The sequence below is a fragment of the Rattus norvegicus genome, chromosome 6 (genome assembly GCF_036323735.1).
Source record: "Rattus norvegicus strain BN/NHsdMcwi chromosome 6, GRCr8, whole genome shotgun sequence".
In the NCBI taxonomy this organism is placed as follows: domain Eukaryota; kingdom Metazoa; phylum Chordata; class Mammalia; order Rodentia; family Muridae; genus Rattus; species Rattus norvegicus.
Genome location: NC_086024.1, coordinates 143,441,159 through 143,462,902, shown reverse-complemented (window position 1 = coordinate 143,462,902; position 21,744 = coordinate 143,441,159). Strand labels below are relative to the sequence as shown.

The 21,744-nt window shown below is 42.0% G+C and overlaps 1 protein-coding gene across 10 annotated transcripts in view; it reads right to left on the bottom strand.

The window, feature by feature from the left end:
- Positions 1-7,302: 7,302 nt before the first annotated feature.
- The window catches only part of Esyt2 (extended synaptotagmin 2), a 95,731-nt gene continuing 81,289 nt past the window's right edge, over positions 7,303-21,744 (bottom strand). For 6 of the 10 annotated variants that reach the window (XM_063261796.1, XM_063261797.1, XM_063261798.1 and 3 more), the window contains 7 exons: positions 21,478-21,552; positions 20,738-20,824; positions 16,639-16,788; positions 14,292-14,665; positions 13,261-13,359; positions 12,415-12,546; positions 7,309-11,607 (listed from right to left, as the gene is read on the bottom strand). In XM_063261796.1, coding sequence (XP_063117866.1) covers positions 11,274-11,607; positions 12,415-12,546; positions 13,261-13,359; positions 14,292-14,665; positions 16,639-16,788; positions 20,738-20,824; positions 21,478-21,552 — 1,251 coding nt within the window. In that variant the 3' untranslated portion in view covers positions 7,309-11,273. Of the gene's footprint in view, positions 11,608-12,414; positions 12,547-13,260; positions 13,360-14,291; positions 14,666-16,638; positions 16,789-20,737; positions 20,825-21,477; positions 21,553-21,744 lie in introns of all 10 variants that reach the window. The other 4 variants (XM_039112112.2, XM_039112113.2, XM_039112114.2 and 1 more) reach the window with 2 other exon arrangements.

Genomic DNA, 21,744 nt, shown 5'->3' with positions numbered 1-21,744 from the left:
TGCATATGTGTTAAAAACAAGTTCAAAGCGTTTGCTAGTTCCTGCTCACTTGGTCCAATCAGCATAATGCCATCACTATAGTGAACCAATGTGATATTTAATAGAAGAGACAGGTGATCAAGATCCCTTCTAACTAAGTTATGACACAGGGCAGGAGAGTTACTATATCCTTGAGGTAAAACTGATCACCTTGCCAACTGAAAGCAAATTGCTTCTGATGGTCCGTATAAATGGGTACCAAGAAAAGGCATTTGCTAGATCTATAGCTGTATACCATGTAATCAGGAGATGTGTTAATCTGCTCAAGCAAGAACACCACATCTGGTCAGCAGCTGCAATTGGAGCCACTACTTGGTTGAATTTTTGATAGTCCACTGTCATGTCTGTCTTCTGCACTGGCCAGATAGAAGAGTTAAGGGGTGATAAGCTGGCACACACTAACCCAGCATTTTTCAATCTCTTGATGGTGGCACTAATTTCTGGAATACCTCCAGGGATTCAATACTGTTCTGACTCATAATACTGCCTGACAGAGGCAACCCTAATGGCTTCTATATACCTTTTCTAACCATAATAGCCCTCACTCTATAGGTCAGGGAATCAAGGTGAAATCCTGCCAATTTCTAAGTATATCTATCCCAGCTTTGTTCCAGGACTGGGGAAATCACCACAGATGAGTTCAGGGACCCACTGGACCTGTGAGTCTAACTTCAGCCAAAGCTCCATTAATTCCCTGACCTCTATAAACCCTTACTTTACCTGAAGTGCCACAGCATTTCTTGGGATGTCCCCAAGAAATGATTGGGAATCAGCATCAATTCAAAACCAGTCTCCAATAGATTAGTGATGTCTGATTATTTTTGCCCCATGTACAGTTACCCTTGTAAAAGCCACAGGTCCTTCTGGGGAGAGACTAGAAAAAGGCTAACAGTAAAACTCAGGTATGTTACCAAGATCTTTCCTCAGAAGCTGTTCATGCCCACATTGAGGGGGTTGTGGGTCTTTAAAGTGGCTCAAGACTGAAAATTGGTTCACAGCCTGAGATTCCCTTTTAGCACAATCCAATGGAAGCCCCCCACCCCCGCCACCATTTGTTTGAGGCCTTTTTTGCTTATACTCAACAAACTAAAAGGCAGTAGCCTTCTTACCACTTTCACGCCTGGAAACATGACTGATTAGCCAGTACCAAAGGTCCATCTGAGTCAGGCTACAGTAAAATTCACTTTGCCTGTGATGCCATACAGGTCAGGCCATAACTGACATTGCTTTGTGTATGCTGCCCATTATAGTACCAACAAACACCCACCTGAACCTACCACCTCACGGTCCAACTAAATCCTCTGCATTAAACTCATCCAACCAAGCAGCATCTCCAACCTGAAGATCTATCACAAAGACAAGAGTTACAACAGAGCTCTTCAAGTGTGCTGATGCCCCACTCACCATTTTGCATCTTACAGGGTTAGTGAAGGACATCTTGGCTTTTCCATTGTAAGAATTAAAGTTACACAATGTATCCACTCTAGCATTTCAATTTCCCCAAGTCTAGAAATCCCTTCATCAACACAAAGCCAGGGGCTATCAGGCATCTCAAACTTTTCAGTAGGGCATCTCTCAACAAATGCTGTGCAACCATTTAAACAATCCTTCGACACTGTTTTAAACTTTGCCCAGCATCCATTTTAAACCTAGACGCTCCACTCAATGGGCCCATATCAACATAGTTAGCTTGATTTTTATTTTCCTTTTACCATTATGCCACCTTAAAATCCATTCCCCAGATTATTCCCCAGATTTCTGCTTGAATAAATTAGCAAACTCACTAAGCTCTTTAGTAGTGTGGCACACCTCCTTATGGAATACACTTTCTACCTCTTTTTTATCTGCCTGCTTTGGCCTAAGTCTGCTTACAGTTCTAGAGGCAACTATTGGTGGGCCTTGAGGGACATCAGTATTGTCTTGCTTGGCATTTCCTTCAGAGAAAGTCACTGCAGGTTTAGCAGACAACCAAGGATTAATTTCCTTGGTCAGAAGTGGAAGTCAGTATTTCAGGGTGTGGGTGTTCACGTTCTGCTGAGGGTGGAGCCAATTCTGTCACTGAGTTCCCTGTTGTCCTTCACCACATTCCGAGACGCTAGAGGTTGGTTATTTTATCACAAAGCTCATTTTTTTTTAAAGATTTATTCATTTATTATATATAAGTACACTGTAGCTGTCTTCAGATACACCAGAAGAGGGCATCGGATCTCTTTACAGGTGGTTGTGAGCCACCATGTGGTTGCTGGGAATTGAACTCAGGACCTCTGGAAGAGTAATCGGGTGCTCTTAACTGCTGAGCCATCTCTCCAGCCCACAAAGCTCATTTTTTAAAATTTTACTTATTTTTGTCTCATAGATTACATCCTGACTTCAGTTCCCTTTCTCTCCTCTCCTTCCATTTCCTCTCCTCTCCCCATCCACTCTACCCTCTTTCTACTTCGTAAAAGGGCAGGCCTCCCAGGGACATTAACCAGTCATGTTAACCATATCAAGTTGCAGCAAGACTAGGCACCTCCTCTCCTTTTAAGTCTGAGCCAGGTGATCCAGTATGATGAAAAGGGGTCTCCAAAGAAACCAGTGAGGGATAGCTCCCACCCCCACTGTTAGGAGTCGCACAAGAATAGCAAGCTACAGAACCATATCATATATGTAGAGGATCTAGGTTAGATCCATGCAGGCTCCTTGATTGTCAGTTCAGTCTCTGTGAGGCCCTATGGTCCCAGGTTAGCTGGTTCTGTGGGTTTTCTTGTGCTGTCCTTGTCCCTTCTTCCACAGGAGGCCTCCAGGTCTGCCTAATATTTGGCTGTGAGACTCTCCATCTGTTTCCATCAGTTGCTGGATGAAGCCGCTCTGACGAAAATTAAGCTAAGCTCCTGTCTACAAGTATAGCAGAATATCATCAGGAATCATTTTATTTCCATCCATCCTTCCTTCCTTCCTTCCTTCCTTCCTTCCTTCCTTCCTTCTTTTCTTCCTAGCTTCTGGTTTCTGGCCCTCCAGCAGTGTTCGGGGAGGGGCTCCCTCTGGTGGCATGAGTCTCAAGCTGGAATAGTCATTTGTTGACCAATCCCCCAGTTTCTGTGCCACTGTTACCATAGTCCATATTGTAGGCAGGATAAATTGTAGGTCAAAGGTTTTGATGTTAGATTGGTAGCCCAGTCCCTCCACTGGAAGTCTTGCCCGGTTATAGGAGATGGTTTGTTCAGGCTCCATATCCCTTCTAGCTAACAGTCTTAGCTAGCGCTTCCACAGGTTGATTCTTATCCTTTGTCAATCTGTCCAGAAATGTTAGGACAGACAATTTTTCTGTCCTAACCAGAATAATAATTTCCCCCCTTTTTCCCACAAATTGTAAATCGTTTTATATACAGTGACAAAATTCATTGTCTCTCACGATTATTGAACCAGGGTAATCAAATGCATTTGTCTGTAGCCAGAGTTAGCTACTTTGTGGGTTCCTCTTTCTTCCACTGTTCTCCACCTCTTTCTTCCACCCTTTCAACCCAACTCTAGATAGGAGAGAAAAAATGATAGAGGAGAAAGAGGGGGTGATATTATCATTAGTTAGTAAACTAACTAATGCTGATTAGAGGTATCAAGTTCCTTGGAGCAAGTTTGATCATCACTGTCAGAACATCTAATTTCTTCTTGTTGTTTTCTTTATGCATGACTACATAACAAACCATGACCAACAGTAACCACCAGCAACCAACCACCACCAACAACCCAACCCACCTCTTGGGGCTCTAGCATTTACATACCCCCCCGAAAAGTCCCCAAAGTTCCAAATGACACACAATTGCAGCAACTACCAGAAAATCACCCAACCCCACCCCTGCTAGAGCACAAGGCAAACAACAGTTAGTTGCTGTGGACAATCTGAAGCAGCCCCATATCCCGTAGCTGGGATTAAAACAAAAACTATTATAGTATTTCTGTGTTTAAAAAAGAAACCAAAATGCCAAAACCATCATTAAATTTGTCTTCTTAAGTTTGTAAAATAGTTTCCAAGATGAATTTTTAGTACTTTCCAAGCTTCTCTGAGAGGATTTAGCAACTGAAGAGGCTTCAGTTAACTGTAGGTGTTGCCAAATTAGAAAGCCTATTCCAGGTATTTAAAAAAAAACCATCCTTGTACTTCGGTTGCAGAGAGACGTAGATATATAGACATACAGAGACCATGCATGTGCCTGTGGAGTTGAGAGGACAACTTGCTAGAGTGTGTTGTCTGAGCATTCTAGAGATTTGATCATTAGTTTTGGCAGCAGGTGCCTTTACCTGCTGAGCTATGTTTTATTCCAGTAGGTTCCTAAATCACATCTCTGGTTCACAAAGAGTTAATGAGTTTCCAGCCTCTCACCTGGCCAGCAAGAGGTCCTTGAGCTATAGATAAAAGAAACCAGTGCTTATTAAAGCACAGAACAGTAAGAAAGAGTTCAAGTTTTCAGAAGCTATCAGTTTCTGGCCCCCAGAACAGTAAGGGAGGGTTACAAGGCCATAGATCATCCAATGCCATGTCTTGCCCAGTACTGTTCTACTGTTCTACCATAAAGGCTGGGGCAAGCCTCTGGCGTGTGTCTGTGTGTGTGTGTGTGTGTGTGTGTGTGTGTGTGTGTGTGTGTGTGTGCGCGCGCGCACACGCACACATACAGATATATACACATACATACATATATACAACAGATACATTTATATGGTGTAGATTCATTGCACAAGTGCATTTCACTCTGACCTCTAAAAACCTACTAGCATACTTTGATAATATTTACCCCTTCCCGTCATTCCATTCTCTCTGGTTCTCTTTGTCTTCCCCAACAATTCCACTTCTTTTTTGTCTTACTTTTTAAAACTTAAGCCTTCTGCACGTGAGAGAAAACACACTATCTTTTGTCTGAGTCTGGCTTATTGTATTCAACATGATGATCTATTTTCTTAAAAGTGCTCTGTTTTCACTCTGCTTTATGGTTGAAAAATATCATATTGTTCTATGTAGAGGAAAAGTGAAATTAGGTTTGCTTTGGCCCCTGCTGATCCTAATTCTCTTCTAAGTGCTCTGGCAGTAACTACAACACTCCCTGCTGGCATCAGGTTCTTCTCAGGGAAGAAAAGGACTCAGATACCCACCTTAGAGGAATGTGGCCAGGTAACAACAAATGTGTGTCAATATGTATGAGGATGTTGGTCACCACAAGTGGTGAAGACCTGCTTCCACTCATTTCTTCGGCTCCAATCAACAAGAAAGATGAGAAGAACCAGACCAGAAACACACAGCTGAGATGGAGCACCAGTGGAATAGGAATATAAAGACTCTAGCTGGACAGAAGTTTGAATAGGCAAAGTAGTATTGTGGCACTGGCAGACCCATGCCCTTGTATGACCAAGGCCTGTGGGCAGGATGGGAAGGCCCATGTAGGATTATGTATCTAAGTGCCTGTGGCTAAGAGCCCAGTGTTCCAGACTTTAGAGTTAGAAACATTTGGAACTCAGGCTGGAGTTGCATTGCTTTTTTTTTTTTTTTTTTAACTACCAGAAGCCCTAACAGCAGCAACAGCAGCAGCGACAGTAGATGGTGTTTGGTAGGTTAAGGCCAGAATAGGCTTTGGGGGGATGTTATCTCAAGATAACTACTGTCTAACAGTTTTCCGGTCTTGGGTCTCTAAGCCATTAGTGATTTTCTGGAACTCACCCAGAGACTAGGGCCTGCAGATTTTTTGTTTGTTTTGGTGTGGGGATGGGGGTGGGGGAGGGTGAGGCAGGGCAGAGAGCCAAAGGTGCAGAGTCCTCACAGCCTGCTAATCTTTTGTCAGCTTTGGCTTTCCCACCTCTTTGATCTTCTCTACTTTGAATATTCCTTGTTGCCTCTATTGCTTCTATTCCCCTTATCTCTGTCCCAGATAGTTTCTGGAACTCTTCAGGCATTCTGTGGTTACGACTCCTATTTCCTCCACCACTGCTACTCTTTATTGCCAATTCAGACATCTCTTTGTGTTACCAGCTCAGTCAAAAGTATTAATGAAGAAGCTCAAAAGTAGGCAAAAAAAAAAAAAAAAATCAACAGACACGGACACCTGTAAATAGGTTTAATGTGTAACAGTGAGAGGTAGCCCAAGAGGATGTCTCCCACCTGACTTGAAAAATGAACTGAACAGCCTGATTATAGAACCAGGAAAAGAGAAAGTGTGGCAACTCATACAAATGAAGAACAGTGTGAGTATCACCCATAGACTTTCTGATGTGCCACCAGGGGAGGTGATCCCCAACCCTGGCCTAGATTTCACTGAGACTTGTGATGGTCATAAAGTTGGACCAACAGAAGCCACAGTCACGTGTGGAACTGGTCTTCTGCAGAGAGCAGCTATGGCTGCAGACAGCTTCTTCACGGCATCTGATGAGTGTTCAAAGCATGCACCTGGCTTGCTGCCGGACTGAGAGTCTCCTGCTCCGGGCAAGTGGAGTCCAGCAAAGGGTCTACCAGCTGTCAAGGATTCATATGTGCCTGGCCCTTGAATACCTTAGCTTATTTAAATGAAAAATGAACATTAAAGCTGGTGCTTAAAATAAAGGTCTGTCATTTATAGTCACAGTGCTTTAACAGCATTTCATATTACTTAACAGTTCCTTACTTTTAACAAATATTGTTGAGGATAGCTGGGTTATTTTATCTATCTCACAAGTTCTGGTATTAAATATGTGGAAAAGGGGTTGGGGATTTAGCTCAGTGGTAGAGTGCTTGCCTAGCAAGCGCAAGGCCCTGGGTTCGGTCCCCAGCTCCGAAAAAAAAAAAGAAAAAAGAAAAAAGAAAAATAAATAAATATGTGGAAAAATACCACTCAAATACTAACTAGTCAGGCATTGTGGTCACAGTGCCATAAAACTAATATAACCATTTACACCCAAACTTTAATACATATGAGAGGAACAGACAAGTGTACAATTGGCACAGCACCTTTTTACTTTTCCTCAATCAGAAACCAAACAATGAAGCCCTTGTTCACACCTTCTATCTCAGCACCTTGTCTGGGGACTTCTTCGAGTTTCAGTCTTACTTATTAGTCTATTTTTCCTACTCAATCATTACCCTTCAAAGAGTCTGTAGCTACATGGAGGAGAGGCAAGTTAGGATGGGAACAAGAGGAATATCAAACCACGTGGACGGTGAAAGATGCACAAACAGCAAGTATACCTGATACGGCATGTGGGCTTTCCAAACTAACTGTTCCCACGCTAGACTTGTTCATTTCGAGAGACAAACAAAAAACATTCTACAAGTACACTAACATAAAAGTTTTATTGAATAAATACATGTGCTGTTATGTAAAATTAAGCAAAAAGGACATTCTATGACTAAAACAAACAAAAAACAAATACCACCCTCTGTGGTCCACCTCTACCATGGGCAATCCAGATGGAACCGGTCGCTGCAGCAGTTGGTACTCTCCGCAGCTGCCTGAGGTTTTTAACTAATCCTAAACACCTCTGCATAGGGACGGCCTGCACAAGACATACAGAGTGCAAAATACAAATGGGGGAAATATGGTTGCAAGGCTGCTTCTGTTTTCATCTGAAACTTGAAAACACCTTTGTACTTTAAGGCACAGGACGAGCCACCACATGAATAAGTTACCAGAGCTGTACTTCAAACCACTAATTTCCCTCATTGGTTTGGCTCAAAGTAGAAAACTTAACATTCTTTTTTCTTAGATAAGTCATTAAAAACTAAAAGTTAACATTTTGAGAACTAAAAATATTTTATATCTTCAGGACACTGGAGTGTGCCTTGATGGCAAGTCAGCCCTCCTCATGCAGCACGCAGAACTACAACCAGGTGGGCTAGCATTACTGGACCTTCTCTCTCCTTTCCACATGGACTGGAGATGCTACTTGAAGACTCAGATGATGTACAGGGGGCATCACACTGACTTATTAGGGTACTGTACCCTTAACTATAGTCAATTTGCCTAATTAGTTATGAAAAGCATTTCATTAAACAATACACACGAATAGATTAAGTATATGGGTACAAAACTAAGATAGATAGGTTGTTGGTGAAAAAACACTGACATGATAAAATTTCAGCAAAAAAAAGAAATCTCCTTTGTAGACAGAAGCCCTTCAATACACCTAATTAAAAAGACCTTAAGAAAAACATCTAATACCATGGTCAAGCAACTCTTTTTAATAGGATATTACCTGCCTTTGTCCTGAAATTAAAAATGCCACCCTTGAATATTTTATGTGATATATGTTCTTGTGAGTACATACACATAAACTTTCTCACAATTCTGCTCACCAATGAAAAAAGATTTATAAACTGGATACAGAGGAGATGTCAAATGGCAGGAGAGGGATTACTCTGGCCTTATAACTACCCGGGATGTGCTGAGAAGAGCCAGATTCCATTACAACTGCACGTGGTACATTATAAACTGAGGCACCTTCATCTTCTAGACACGAGGAGAGTGTAAAAGGACACTCTATATTCAGCACAGGCACTTTGGTATGCTTGGTCACATAAGCTTCCCGTAGGTTGTTTAGTTCCAGGAAGCATGTGAATGGAACTACTCCAATTTTGATTACAAAGCTGTATTTTCCTGCTATAAGTGTACATAGTTTTAAATGCTCTTACAGCTGAGAAGCCCTTTTCATCCTGGAGGTTAAAAATGTATACTGAAAAAAGCCTTCCTTGTGCATCTTTTGTTTACAGACACGCATAGCTTATAATACTGTGACATAACCTCACCCCAGAAGAGGTTTGGGGACTCTTACATATGTAAAACATGCTTTTCCCAATCTAAAAAGAAAAGGATTACAAAATAAAAGTTGTATTAACATCTGGCATGGCACAAAAAGAGGATATCCAGAAAACCGCAAGCCTGACGGCTGCTGGCGGACATTGCTCAGGAACTTTGTCATGTATCGGGGACGCACAGGAAGCTCCACCAGAGGTGTATCCTGTGTGTGAGTTTAGGGCCAGGTTCTCCCATCAAGAGCAAGTGCAGTGCTAATCTTAAGCACAGCACCTTTGTTGCACATCCATCCCATTTCACCACTTTACAGTAGCAGACCTGTCTTCACACGGTTAGAAACATGGACAAACAACTTGGGCTTGCATCAATCTTGATAACATCTTATACCCTAATATTGGAGATTAGATCCTATGCTTTGGGCAAAGTATAAAGTATGTTTCTTTTTCTGTTGCTATATAGCCCAAGCTGACCTTTAACACTTGGATCTTCCTGGCATGGCCTCCCATACCCTGGGATTACAGATGTGAGGTACAACACCTAGCATGTATGTATCTCTCTGTACTATTCAATGTACTATGAATCAGTTACAACAAACAATTACACAAATAAACAGCACATTTCTTTCTTATGTAATAAATTTCAGATGAGTATACTGTGATTCTCAAGAGCCTTGGCAATGCTCTTGGTATTGTCCATTACTCAGTTATACGACTTTTTAAATAAGCCATTCCCTGACTTCTCACTGTATTTTCCTATTTATAATAATGTTAATAATTTGAAGTTTGTTTTATCATTGACATAAAAATTCTATATTTAATAATCTTTCCATTTTTCCCTTAAAAAAGCCATACCACACAGCAGATCTATAAGAACTTTTTGCTGAAAAGATGAAAATGATTATTTGTCACAGAATTTAATAAATCTTGGAAGAAAATATGTATTTTCTTAATACATTTTCTTCTTTATCCAAACCAGCATGTAGATATTATAAAAAAGAATCTATTTACATGGTGTAGTGCACCTCCAGGACGCAGGACAAGGCAGAAACAAGTGCAGGTGCCTGCTTCCCGGCGGGTGAGGTGCGGCTGACAGAGCTCCACACAGGAACCATCACTCCACCACTGCACATCGCAGTGCCTGGTGAGGCACTGGAGGAAACTCAACAGGGAGACTAAACAATGATATTGGCCAAATTTTCCTACAATGCCAAGTTTTATAAAATTATTAAGGTATGCATAACTCAATACTTAAAATTATAAAATAGCATTGGTACATCTGTGAGAAGGCCTGCTCCATGTTTAGGTGGCACACGATACACTGAGAAATAGGCCTCCGTCCAGCGTAGCTACGTTATCACCTGTGGCCTTGTCCCATCTTCTGTGAGGTCATACCTGAGAAGGCACAGAAAAGTACAACAGACTCGGGTCAGGCTTTGGGATGGTGGACACAGCTAGGTTTCTCTGGGAACTGTCTGCAACGTGGGACAGGGGCACTCACCACTGGGTCCAGCCCTTGGCGAGTTCTTCAGATGCCAGAGCAACCAGCACCTGTGGGTAGAAGAAGGCACTGTGGGACTACTGAGTAACTCCTTTACATCACTCACCACTCCTTCCTACCCGTTCTAATTTCTGAACAATATGGAAATCTCATGTTTTGAGGTTCTCATTTTTAAAAATCCTTTTAACCTTTCCATGGCTGAGTCTATCCAAGAGATTCTTCTCGTATCTAATAGTCCTACAATGACCGTGAAACACATCCAGAGGCAGCTATGGAGATACTAGCAAACATGGCATTAATGGCAGAGTGTGGTTTGGACATGAAGTGACTATAAAAGGCTCGTGTTTTAAAGCTTGGTTGCCAACCAACTGATGGGCTTCTCAAGGTGACTAAACCCAAAGGCTCTGAGCTAACCAATGGGTTAGTCCTCTGGCAGACTCATACATACTATGATGGCAGTGGGAAACTGGGGTGGATAGGGTCACTAGCAATGCACTCTGGAAGCTGTGCTTTCTCTTTGGTCTCCTTGCACATCTTTGTGCTTCTGTCTATTGTGTGGTGGACAGCTCTATTCTGTCTCACGGCCCCCACCATGACCTTCTGCCTTACAACTGGCCCAGAAAACCAGAGCCCATTCATCGAAACTTCTGACAGGAGGCAAAAAAAAAAAAACCTTCCCTGCTTTACAGTGCCTCTCTTAAGTATTTGCCATGGCCTGGCTGATAGCAGGTTTTTCACTTTGCTGTTGACAAAGAGACATCTACAATTCCTTTCCCTATCTAAACCTCTTTACACTGTAAAATAATAAATAAACCTACACCAAAATTAAATGTGAGATGGAAAAAACAAAAGAAAATTAGGAGAAAGAAAGTCAATGGCATGCTGAAGGAAGTACATGGTTAGCTGAATGGGGGGGGGGGGCAGCAGGCTATTTGAGGGTATTTTCCTTCATGTTTTCTTCCAATGTAATATTGAATAGTTTCTAAAATTTCAAAAAAAAAAAAAAGGAATCAATGTTTCTTCACCTTTAAGTTGCTTGTTTACGATGAGTAATAAGTCAATAGTAAGGATACAGGAAACAGCTACATACTGATGTCTTACCACAATGTGATAAACATGCACTAACCCAAGTGAGCCTCCCTTCCCACTGTGTAAGCTATGATCTAAACTGCATTTAATTCTACAAGGTGTAGGATACAAGGACTTAAAAAGAATCACTTTGCCAAGAAGCCCTTTGTCTTTGGACAAGAAGCCGCCACTGTTCTTCACCGCCACATCCAGTGTTCTCCTCTGCACCTCGGGCAGCGAAACACTGAAGTCGAAGCTGAAATGGAAACCACACCCCCGTCAGCTCCTGAAGATCCTGCTGCACTTCCTTCTAACTAAAAACTTTTGTGCCGGAGATCGTTCCAAACACTGCCTTTTCTCTTGTTGCCTTTTCAGTGCTGACCCAGCTGACTGTAGTTTACATAAAAGTGCTGCCTGGAAACAGTGGGGGAAGGTGACACTAAGGGGGGAACAGAGCGGGCTGATGCACACTGACGCTCCTCCACGAGCAGCTGCTGCACTGCCAGAGAACGATGGGACGGGGCAGTCTGCACAGACTGGGGATCCAAAGATCTCTCGTGACCACACAAAGGCAGCTTCTATTAAAGTGACTGTTATGATTTGCAAAAAAATTATATCTCCACTAATTTTTGAAATTGTTTTAGAAAAGTATTTTATGTTACTAGCTTATATTAAAAAACAAAAAATTATTTAAATAAAATTATTTAAATTTTAATGCCTCTTTAAATTCTATTTGATTTAAAATGCAGTCTTAGTGTTATGTCACCAAGTCAAAATTCTTCAAAGTCGTCAGTAAGATTCAACTTTTAGTGGGGGGCAGTGGCAGTATATGCCTTTAGTCACTGTAGTCATCAGTCTCCCTGGGCAGCATCCTAACTTGGGTATGTGATGCTTAACACCTCTAGCGAAGGTCAAAAGCTTCTTAGCAAGCAACATGTGCCAGAATATGCTATGCTGGAATATGCTAGAGAATAAATACTATTTCTCCACAGGCCTCATCAGGCCTGCCCTAACCTAACAGTTCCTCCAGGTAGCCTCCTGGCTAAATGAAGTGTCACTTTACCTCTGATCAAACACAGGGTTCAGTGTCTTCTTTGATACATGTGTTTTCCTTCTTCCTGAGCGTCTCTTGTCTGGTAATAAATACATGCGGACATATGGATCAGAGCCATCTTCTGAGAAGGCAATGAGGTTTCTAATAATGCAAAGAAGAGAAGACTAGACATTATAATTTAAAAGATAAAACATTTCATATTAAAATAATTTTATCAAGTTTTGACTTCATATTATCTGAACCACAAGGAGTAACACATATCAAATTTCCCAAAGTTTTTGATTGCTAGCTTCTGGTATCACTTTTAAACTTCCCTTTTAACAGTTTTTGCCAGAGTAACTGTTGCCTTTGCTACCTAAGCCCAGAGTGTGGCGAACATTCACAGCCCTTGCTCTGTTTCTCATAGACTGTCCTTCTGTCAGTAAGATTCTGAATGGCCACATGGGCTACTTCTGTAGCACCTCCAATCATAGTTTCTACACAGGGTCAACCTCCTCCATGAACCTGTCCCCTGCTCTTTCCCTAGGATAACTAGTATAAGCCAAACACATTCAGTTACCCCCAACCACAAGCAAACTGTCTTCAGAGCCAAGGGAGCAGCCTCTGCGGTGCCCACCCTCACTGGTGAGTCAGTGTCTCGGCAGCCAGGATACGGAGGGTCCATATAATCCCTTACTGGACTGACCTCTACATTCTTCAGGAGCTTGTGTGTCAATGCCGCCAGTTCTTATTTACCCATGTTTTCAAAAGATTTTTTATAAGCTCAAAATATCTACACTACTACTGATTCAGTGGAGGGGAAGGGATCACGTGAGATAGAAATAACCTGACAGTCCCAGTGGCAGTTGGCCTCACCTGCAGGAGTGCACAACCACGATGAGCTTATTCCTTTGGGAGCTGTGCCGGATAGTCAGCTGGATCTGCCCCAGAGGAGACTGCCCCAGCGTTGTCCCACTGTGGAAACAACATGTCACCATCTCTGCCCCAACTTCAAAAAAGGTGTGCTGTATACAGTAAGATAATGTCCACTCATTTAGACAAAATGGGATCTAACTTAAACATGATTCGAAACTTTTGAATATATACCAAGTTGAAATTATTTTACTTGAGGGTTTGATATTCCTTAAAAAGTCTTAACTAGAGCTTTCCAAATGAGCACTCAAGGTACAAATGAGACAGAGCTCTCCCTGAGACAAACGTCAATCCTGTGCATGATGCTCCCTCTGGCTGCTGCCAGGCAAGTGCTCCATCTCTGCACTACATCCCCAGCCTTGACCTGATCCATGTGAGGAAGCTCACAAAAGGTGAGCATAGGCCAGTGGAGCCTCAGAGACACAGATGTGGCCAATGCTGTGTCCTGAAGTACTTTTATAACCACTATTTTTATTTCCTTATAACTAGGTGTCGTAAGAGGTTACCATATATCGGATGCATATGGTAACTATTTTCCTCCTTATCTGAAGGAGCACAAATACCACCAATAAACCATGACAAATATCCAAAGAAAAGGTACGGACTTGGTGGTGGTGAGGTTCGTGTTCTGCAAGGGAGAAAAGACCAGCCTCTGCTAAACCTGTGCAGGTGACACAATGTTCAGCACATTAGTGATGGATTATCCTGCAGGAGTCCATCCCTGGCATGAACTGAGTATATGGTATCTACACAGCTCAATTCTCTTGCCTTTTCCATCTGCAAAACCTCACTTCACTATTGTTCTTCTAATAAGGTCCTACAAAACAGCAAAGTGTTTGAAAGTCAAAGACTCAAGGAGCAAAATAATAGCACAACTCAAACTTCTTCCAGAGCAGTTAAGATCCTATTTCCCTCCCTGTGGTGTATGGGATGGAAACTCCGAAATGAAAAACAAGGGTGGGAGCATTAGTTACTTTTCAAGCTGACGTAGCCTTTGTCTCAGCTCCTGAGTGGCGATGGGCAGTGATATGTCTGAGGCAATGCTTGGGGTGGGTTCCTTGGCTGCAATGTGGCTTGGAGAGGCCAGGAGGCTAGAAGAGCTCCTGCCTAGGTCACGCTGCCCAAGAGGGCTGGCCTCAGGGGGCTGGGGCTTCTCCTCCATGGCAGGCTTATCATCGACTCCCATGACTGGTGTTGATGGAGCAGTGTTGGTACCACCAGTGCCTGGTGAGGCAGACATCTGAGATTTGATAGGCATTTTCCTCCCTTCTTTGGAGACAGAGGGCCGTTTCACTTGAGCTGAATGCTGGTAGTCTGGAGGCCGTTCTTGCTTTTCAAGATGGAGGACCTAGAGGGAAGTCATGGACAGCAGTGACAGTTTGATGATGGTTTTGAATACTTCTGTAAGTGTTAGCAATCAACTAAAATTTTACAACTCTAATGTGTTCAGCTATGCAGTTATTGAAATAAGATATTTCAGAGTATTAAAAAAGCAAATTTTGCCAGGCATTATGGCACATGCCTTTAATCCCAGCACTTGGGAGGCAGGCAGCTGTCTATGAGTTTGAAACTAGCATGGTCTACATAGAGAATTCAAGGACAACCAGGGCCATATAGAAAGAACCTGTCTCTAAAATACAAAACGAATAATTAAAAAGGGCAAAATTTAAGCAATTAAAGCTACTTCTGTAATACAAACACTTTTCTATGCCTTCTTATCTCTTCCACTTAAACATATTCTAATTATGGGACAAGGCACCTACTGGTCAACCAGAAGGCCATGTACCCTTCACAAAAGATAAAATCTCTCATTCTTCCAGGTGGTTTATACCAGAAACTCCCAGACAAGTGTAATACAGTAATCAAGAGACAGCCGCATCATCCTGCAGACTGTGAAGGGCAAACCAGGTAAGGCAGGCCTGTCCTCAGCAGGGCGTTCTGGAGTTACTGAGTCTCTGATTTTATTAACCATGGCTACAGCAGGTAAGCCAGGCCTGTCCTCAGCAGAGCGCTCTGGAGCTACTGAGTCTCTGATTTTATTAACCATAGCTATACCAGGTAAGGCAGGCCTGTCCTCAGCAGGGCGCTCTGGAGCTACTGAGTCTCTGATTTTATTAACCATGGCTACAGCAACACCTGAGCTTACTTCACAGACTCCACACACTTTACACCATAACCAGGAGGGCTCTGGGACTGGCAGCGGTGGGGTCACCATTATTTTGTCACTATAAGGTTGTGCCATGTCTTGATCATGTGCAAGAAGAACATTTTGACAGCACCCTGTCAGACTAAGTCTGTTTTAATTAAAAACAAAATGTTCATTCTTAGGGCTGGAGTGTATTTCAGTGGTGGAACATTGGCCTAGCATGTGGGAGGGAAAGGGTTCACACCCCAGCACTAAAGCAAAAAGTTGGCTCTTTATTGTAATGTCTATACGATCTTGTTTTTATAGGGGTATGTGTGCCACGCAGTTTGCCAAGGTTAGAGAACAATCCTGTGGATTCAGTTATCATATACAAGGGTTTCAGTTACTGAATTCAGGGGGTCAGGCTGGGGCTTTACCTGCTGAGCCATCTCCTGGACCAATTTGAATACTTTTGGGGTGGGGGTGTTAACCTTCTCCTCCTCCTTATCACTTTTATTTTTTTTACAGTCCAGTGGTTAACCCCCTCCTGGTCTGCCCTCCAACAGTTCCTCCTCCCCAATGTCTCTAAGAGGATGTCCCCATCCCCCTCCCCAACAACACCCCACCAGACCCCACTCCCTAGGGCCTCAAGTCTCTTAGGGGTTAGGTGTGGCTTCTCTCACTGAGGCCAGACCAGGCAGTCAAGCCTCTGCTGTATATGTGCTGGGGGCCTCCAACCAGCTGTATGCTGCCTGGTTGGTGGCTCAGTGTCTGAGAGATTTCAGAGGTCCAGGTTAGTTGAGACTGCTGGTGAATACTTTTAATTAGTGGCATTTCCTGTCACTAAGTACTTAAGTATTTCTACTCTAAACAATAACATTTTTGTTCTTGTCACCTCTGCCTCTTACAGGTGCTTATCAAACTGCCTTCTGAACAACCTTTGAAGATCCAACTTTGAGGAGCAAACTCTATTGACTCCTGGGCAGTCAATGAATCTAGAAATAAAGCATTTGTTCAGAATGGAGTCTAGACTGTACTCCCACAACTCTGCTACAGTTTCTGCTCCCCTCTAACTGTCCACCTGTTACTATGTCACCTGATGCATGCCTGTAGAACCACCTCTGCCCAGGCTGGGACTGAGGCATAACTGTATTCTTCCCTCACACTACTGAGCCCTGCTAAGAACTAGGTAGTACCCGTAGGGCAATCTTCATTTTTAAGGTGCTGTTTGGACCCGAGTTGCTAAGCTGGAATCGTTGGTTTATGGTCATGTTGTCACTTGCAAGCAGTTGACTGAGTGGGATCCTCAAGCTCCCCAGAGAACACTGATGCTGCTCATCTTTGACCTGAAAAATACAGGCAGAAAACACTTTGAACACTGAGGAAAACAAAAAAGGAACTATTGAATGTAGAATAGTCCACAGATCAGCATCAAAGACACACCAACACAAAACAAAACACAATACATTTCATACATATTATTTAAGTAGCGTGTCTAAAACTGTTAGGGAACCTCTTAGAATACAACAGTATTTATACCACAGGTACCTTTCCTCATCACAAAATCATGATAAACACAACAAAGGACATCTTGTTTATAAATCTACTGTGAGAAATTTCAGGTAAGAATCGACAGTCTAGAGGCAGGAAGGAGAACTGGCTCAGCAGTTAAGAGCACTTGTTCTTGCAGAGGTCCCACATCTGATTCCTAGAACAGACAAGGTGGTTCACAACCATCCATAACTCCAGTTCCTAGGAGCGCAAGGACCTCTTCTGACCTCCAGGGGCACCAGACATTCACAGGTATACATACATGCTAGCAAAACACTCATACACATAAAATAAATCTTTAAAAAAATTAGAAAGTAATGGTCTACACAAACCTAAAGGTCAGAATGAAACACCTTTTACACTCTGAAATCATATAGTACACAGTGACAGTAATGCGAAAGTTTCTACTAAAGACATACTTGTGGAGAAAATGCATTTTTAAGTGTCCTAACGTCTTCCCTGTTCAAAGGCTACACACTTGTTTTGAAAATGGAGGGCATCTTCTTTAGAACACCCGGTTTCTTTCTCATGAACACTAATCTGCAGCACTGCTTCTGCTATGAGAATGTCACCCATCGTGGTTGTTCAAAACAGTTTGATCAAAGGAAGAACCAACTGCGCAAAATGAACAGACTCCTTAAGAGGAAAAACACCTCAGTTCATAAAGAATACAGAGCTGACCGAGAGAGCAAGAACTGAGTTTGTTTGTGACCACCTCCTCAAAATGAAAAATCCAAGTAATAAAGGCAAAGCCCAAACAATTCTTAAGACTCTTCCAGAAAACTCTGGAAAAAGTACTCCCTAACTCATTCAAAAGGCTACCATTATCTTGACATCAAAAAAAAAAAAAAAAAAAAGGAAGCAAAATTACAATTCATGATTAAGAAGCAAGAATGTTTTTCTTTTTTCCTATTTATTAAGTGTGTGTGTGTGTGTGTGTGTGTGTGTGTGTGTATTTGAGTGAGTTTATGTATATTATATGTGTGCAGGAGTCCTCAGAGGCCAGAAGAAGGCATCTGATTCCCTGAAACTAACATTACAGGCAGTTGAGAGCTGCTATGTGGATGCTAGGAACAGAATCCAGGCCTCTACAATGAGCTTCAGCCAAATCTCCAGACAGTTGGATATATGTAAAAATAATCATGACTCAGTGGGGCTTATCCTCTGTGGTGGTCTGAATAAAAATGGCCCCACAGGAGTAGACATAGCTTTGTTGGAAGAAGGAAGTGTGATTCATTCTCTTCCTGCCCTTGCCGATCAGATATAAAGCTCTCAGCTCCTTCTCCAACACCACATCGGCCTACGCACTGCCATACTTTTAACCACAATGATAATGGACTAAACTTCTGAACAGTAAGTCAGCTCCAGTGAAATGTTTTCCTTTATAAGAGTTGCTGTCATGGTGTCTCTTCACAGCCATAAAATCCTAAGACATCCCCAATAAAATATTGTGTTGAAGGTATTTAAGTATTAAATGTGGAAAACCAAATGAAAATTTGCAACACTTAACATTTGAAAATCAACAATATATTTCACCACATTTACAGTTGAAAAGCATATGGTCATCTCAACATATGTACAAAGTCTTTAGTGAAAGTCAGGATCTATTCATGAAGACAAAGCAAACTAGGAGAAAAAGGTCTCTAGGGAGACCAGACTCATGGGCTACTTCTGTAAAGAGGGCTGAACAGGGAGGCTGGCCAAGAAAAGTAAGAAAAAGGTATCCAATTCTTATGAGAAGAATCACTACTAGAAGACACCATGATGTCCCCCACACACAATCCTAGATAGTTTCACAGTGTCTAGTGGGACAACAAGGAAGAAGGCCTGGCCAGGTGGCAAACACCTATAATCCCAGCATGTGATATAATCCACTGCCATTCCCACAAGCAAAAACAAACAAAAAAACAACAAAAAGGAAGCCATTTTTAGTGGGCTGTATGAGACTGTATCAATATGTAAGTATAAACTGGATACCTCCCCGCCCTCCCGCCATGGTGAAATGTCGTCGCTCATGTGGCTTTGAACTTGCTGCGTAGACTAGGCTAGCTGTCCAGCGAGCCCGAAGGATATACCAGTCTCCATCTCTAGAGTTGGAATTATAAACTTGCGCCGCCATGCCTGGCTTTTCACATAGGTTCTGGGTTCAAACTCAGATCCCATGCTTGCACAACAAGCAGTTATTGCTGTCTGCTCTATTGCCTTAGTCTCCTACTGGCTCTGCTGTTTGTTTTGTTCTGAGATATGGTCTTGCTACGAGATAATTTAGGTTAGTCTTGATTTATGATCCTCCTGCCTTGGTTTTCTAAATGCTAAAAGATTACTGAGGAATCTACTACAGTGTCTGTGTGTATGTACATGTGTGTATATACCTACATACATACACATACACATACATACACAGACACACACACACACACACACACACACACACATACATAGACACATATAAAATACAAGATTAGAACCATTTAATGGCTGGGAAACATTGCTAGAGCTCTTGCCTGGAATGAACAAGGTCCTATCTTCATTGTAAGTAAGGAAATAAAATAAAACCATTCACAACATCATGAAAAGGTATTAAAATTTAGGGATAAGTCTGACATATGTGTAAGACCTACATTGAACATAGAAAGCTATAAAATACCACTGAGGAAAATGAAAGACTACTAAGTTAAAAAAAAAAAAAACACCAACAATGAAATACACATTATCCATGCCCCCCACTGGACTATTTCCTGCTGTGGAGATGTCAGTTCTACCCACTGGTTCTATAATGTTAGGAGTCCTTATTGAAATTATAGGTTCTCTGAATAAATCTACGATTGATACTAGTCATGTGGAATGTAGACTCAGAAGTACTCAAAACAATGTAGAAAGGAAGCTTCGGTGCTTACACAGTTGTTTTACGATGCACTCGTTCCACAGTAGCAGCAGAGCCATGGTGCTGGCACAGTGGTAGTACAGAACTGTGAGCAGAAATATTCCAGACGCAAACTGCATACTGGCCCTGGACTTCAATAGAGGCTCTAACCTCAATATACAGTAAAGAATAATTTTTTTCAACAGTGTGCTGAACAATTATGTAGCTAAATATTAAGAAATAAATAATCATGACCCTTTCCTGATACTACAAATGAAGATTAACTTGACATAGTTCTAAACGTAAGATGGGCATCCTGGCTAACCTTGTATCAACCTGACATACAAACTAGGGTCATCTAAAAGGAGGGAACCTTAATTGAAAAATACTTCCATAAGATCTGGATTTTTGTAATTAGTGATTGGTGGGGGAGGGCCCAGCCTATTATGGGTAGCTCCATTCCTGGGCTGTTGATCCTGGGGTTCTAGAAGAAAGCAGGCTGAGTAAGTCACGGAAAGCAAGCCAGTAAGCAGCACCCCTCCACAGCCTCTACATCAGATCCTCCTGCCTCCAGGATTCTGCCTGTCCTGACTACCTTCACTAATGAAAGTGTAATTCCAGCAATTTGGAAGTGTAAGCCAAATAAATCCTTCCTCCTCAACTTGTTCTTTGGACATGGTGTTTAGTCACAGCCATAAAAACCCTAATTAAGGCAATAGGTTTGGGAGAGCTATGAGTCACACAGAGAATAAGAGGATTTCTCTACCTTGACTGCAGTAATGGGTCCCAGTGTACTATATACTCAGCTAGAAACTGTAGATGTGCATAATTTTATCAATCATATTTCAAAATATAAGCACAGAATGCAATAAAGAAAATACCTCAACTTCAAGGTCCTGGCGCTTGGGGTTATGAATGAAGAAAGTGAAGTTTTCCTCCCATACGGGTTCACTAGTTTTGTATCGAATCTGTAAGAACAAGTTCATTTAATGTATATACAAGCACAGGGTGATTAAATCAAAACACATACATTTACTGAGTATGTACTATCATCTTAGTAAGCACAGAAGTGTTCAAAGGATGGAGCACGCGCTTTGTGAGGTGTATGACATGACATGACGGGGTGTCCATGCCTCCTATCCAGAGACCTCTGCCGCTCTACTGTCTTCAGTTCCCCCATCCCTGGTGCCTGGCACTGCACTCCACATGGCCCCGCTTGACAGCATTGTCATGTAGAATTTAACAATGCCCTACCACAATGAGTAATTTCTAATTTTCCCTCCTTGATCAGGAAAGATGAACATACAACAAGACCTTCTTTGAATTTTTGAGTCTGTGTTTGCTGAATTTGAACTACAATGTGTTTCCTTTAAACTAAATAATTATTAAGTACTTAAAGGCTTGGGAGTGATTCCATATCTTCCGCATGAAATCAAACAAAAGTCTTTCTATATGGTATGTTCTATGTTATTTAAAGTTAGAGAATGTATTTGTTACACTTAAGCAGCTTGCATTTATGAAATGGCTTGCATGTGGAAGCACATCACATGTCACACGCCTGGACAGCACCTGTGGGGACAGTGACAGCTGGGGCTACATGGAGAACAGCTCGAGCTCTTACCTTACTCTCTTGAGCCTTGTGACCGACTGACATCTGGACAAGAGGATTTGGGTTGCTGTTTATTTTCTTCCCTGACTATCCAAAACAAAACAAACCAAAACAAAACAAAACCAGATAAAATAAATAAACACACTTTGAAATGGGTCTCTCTAAAAACCAAGATTACAGTTCACTTTTATGAACAATAGTCACTTCTATTTACCTCTGATACTTCAAACATGGAGAACATCAAAGGACAATGGAGGAGTAAACAGCTGCTGAGCAAAC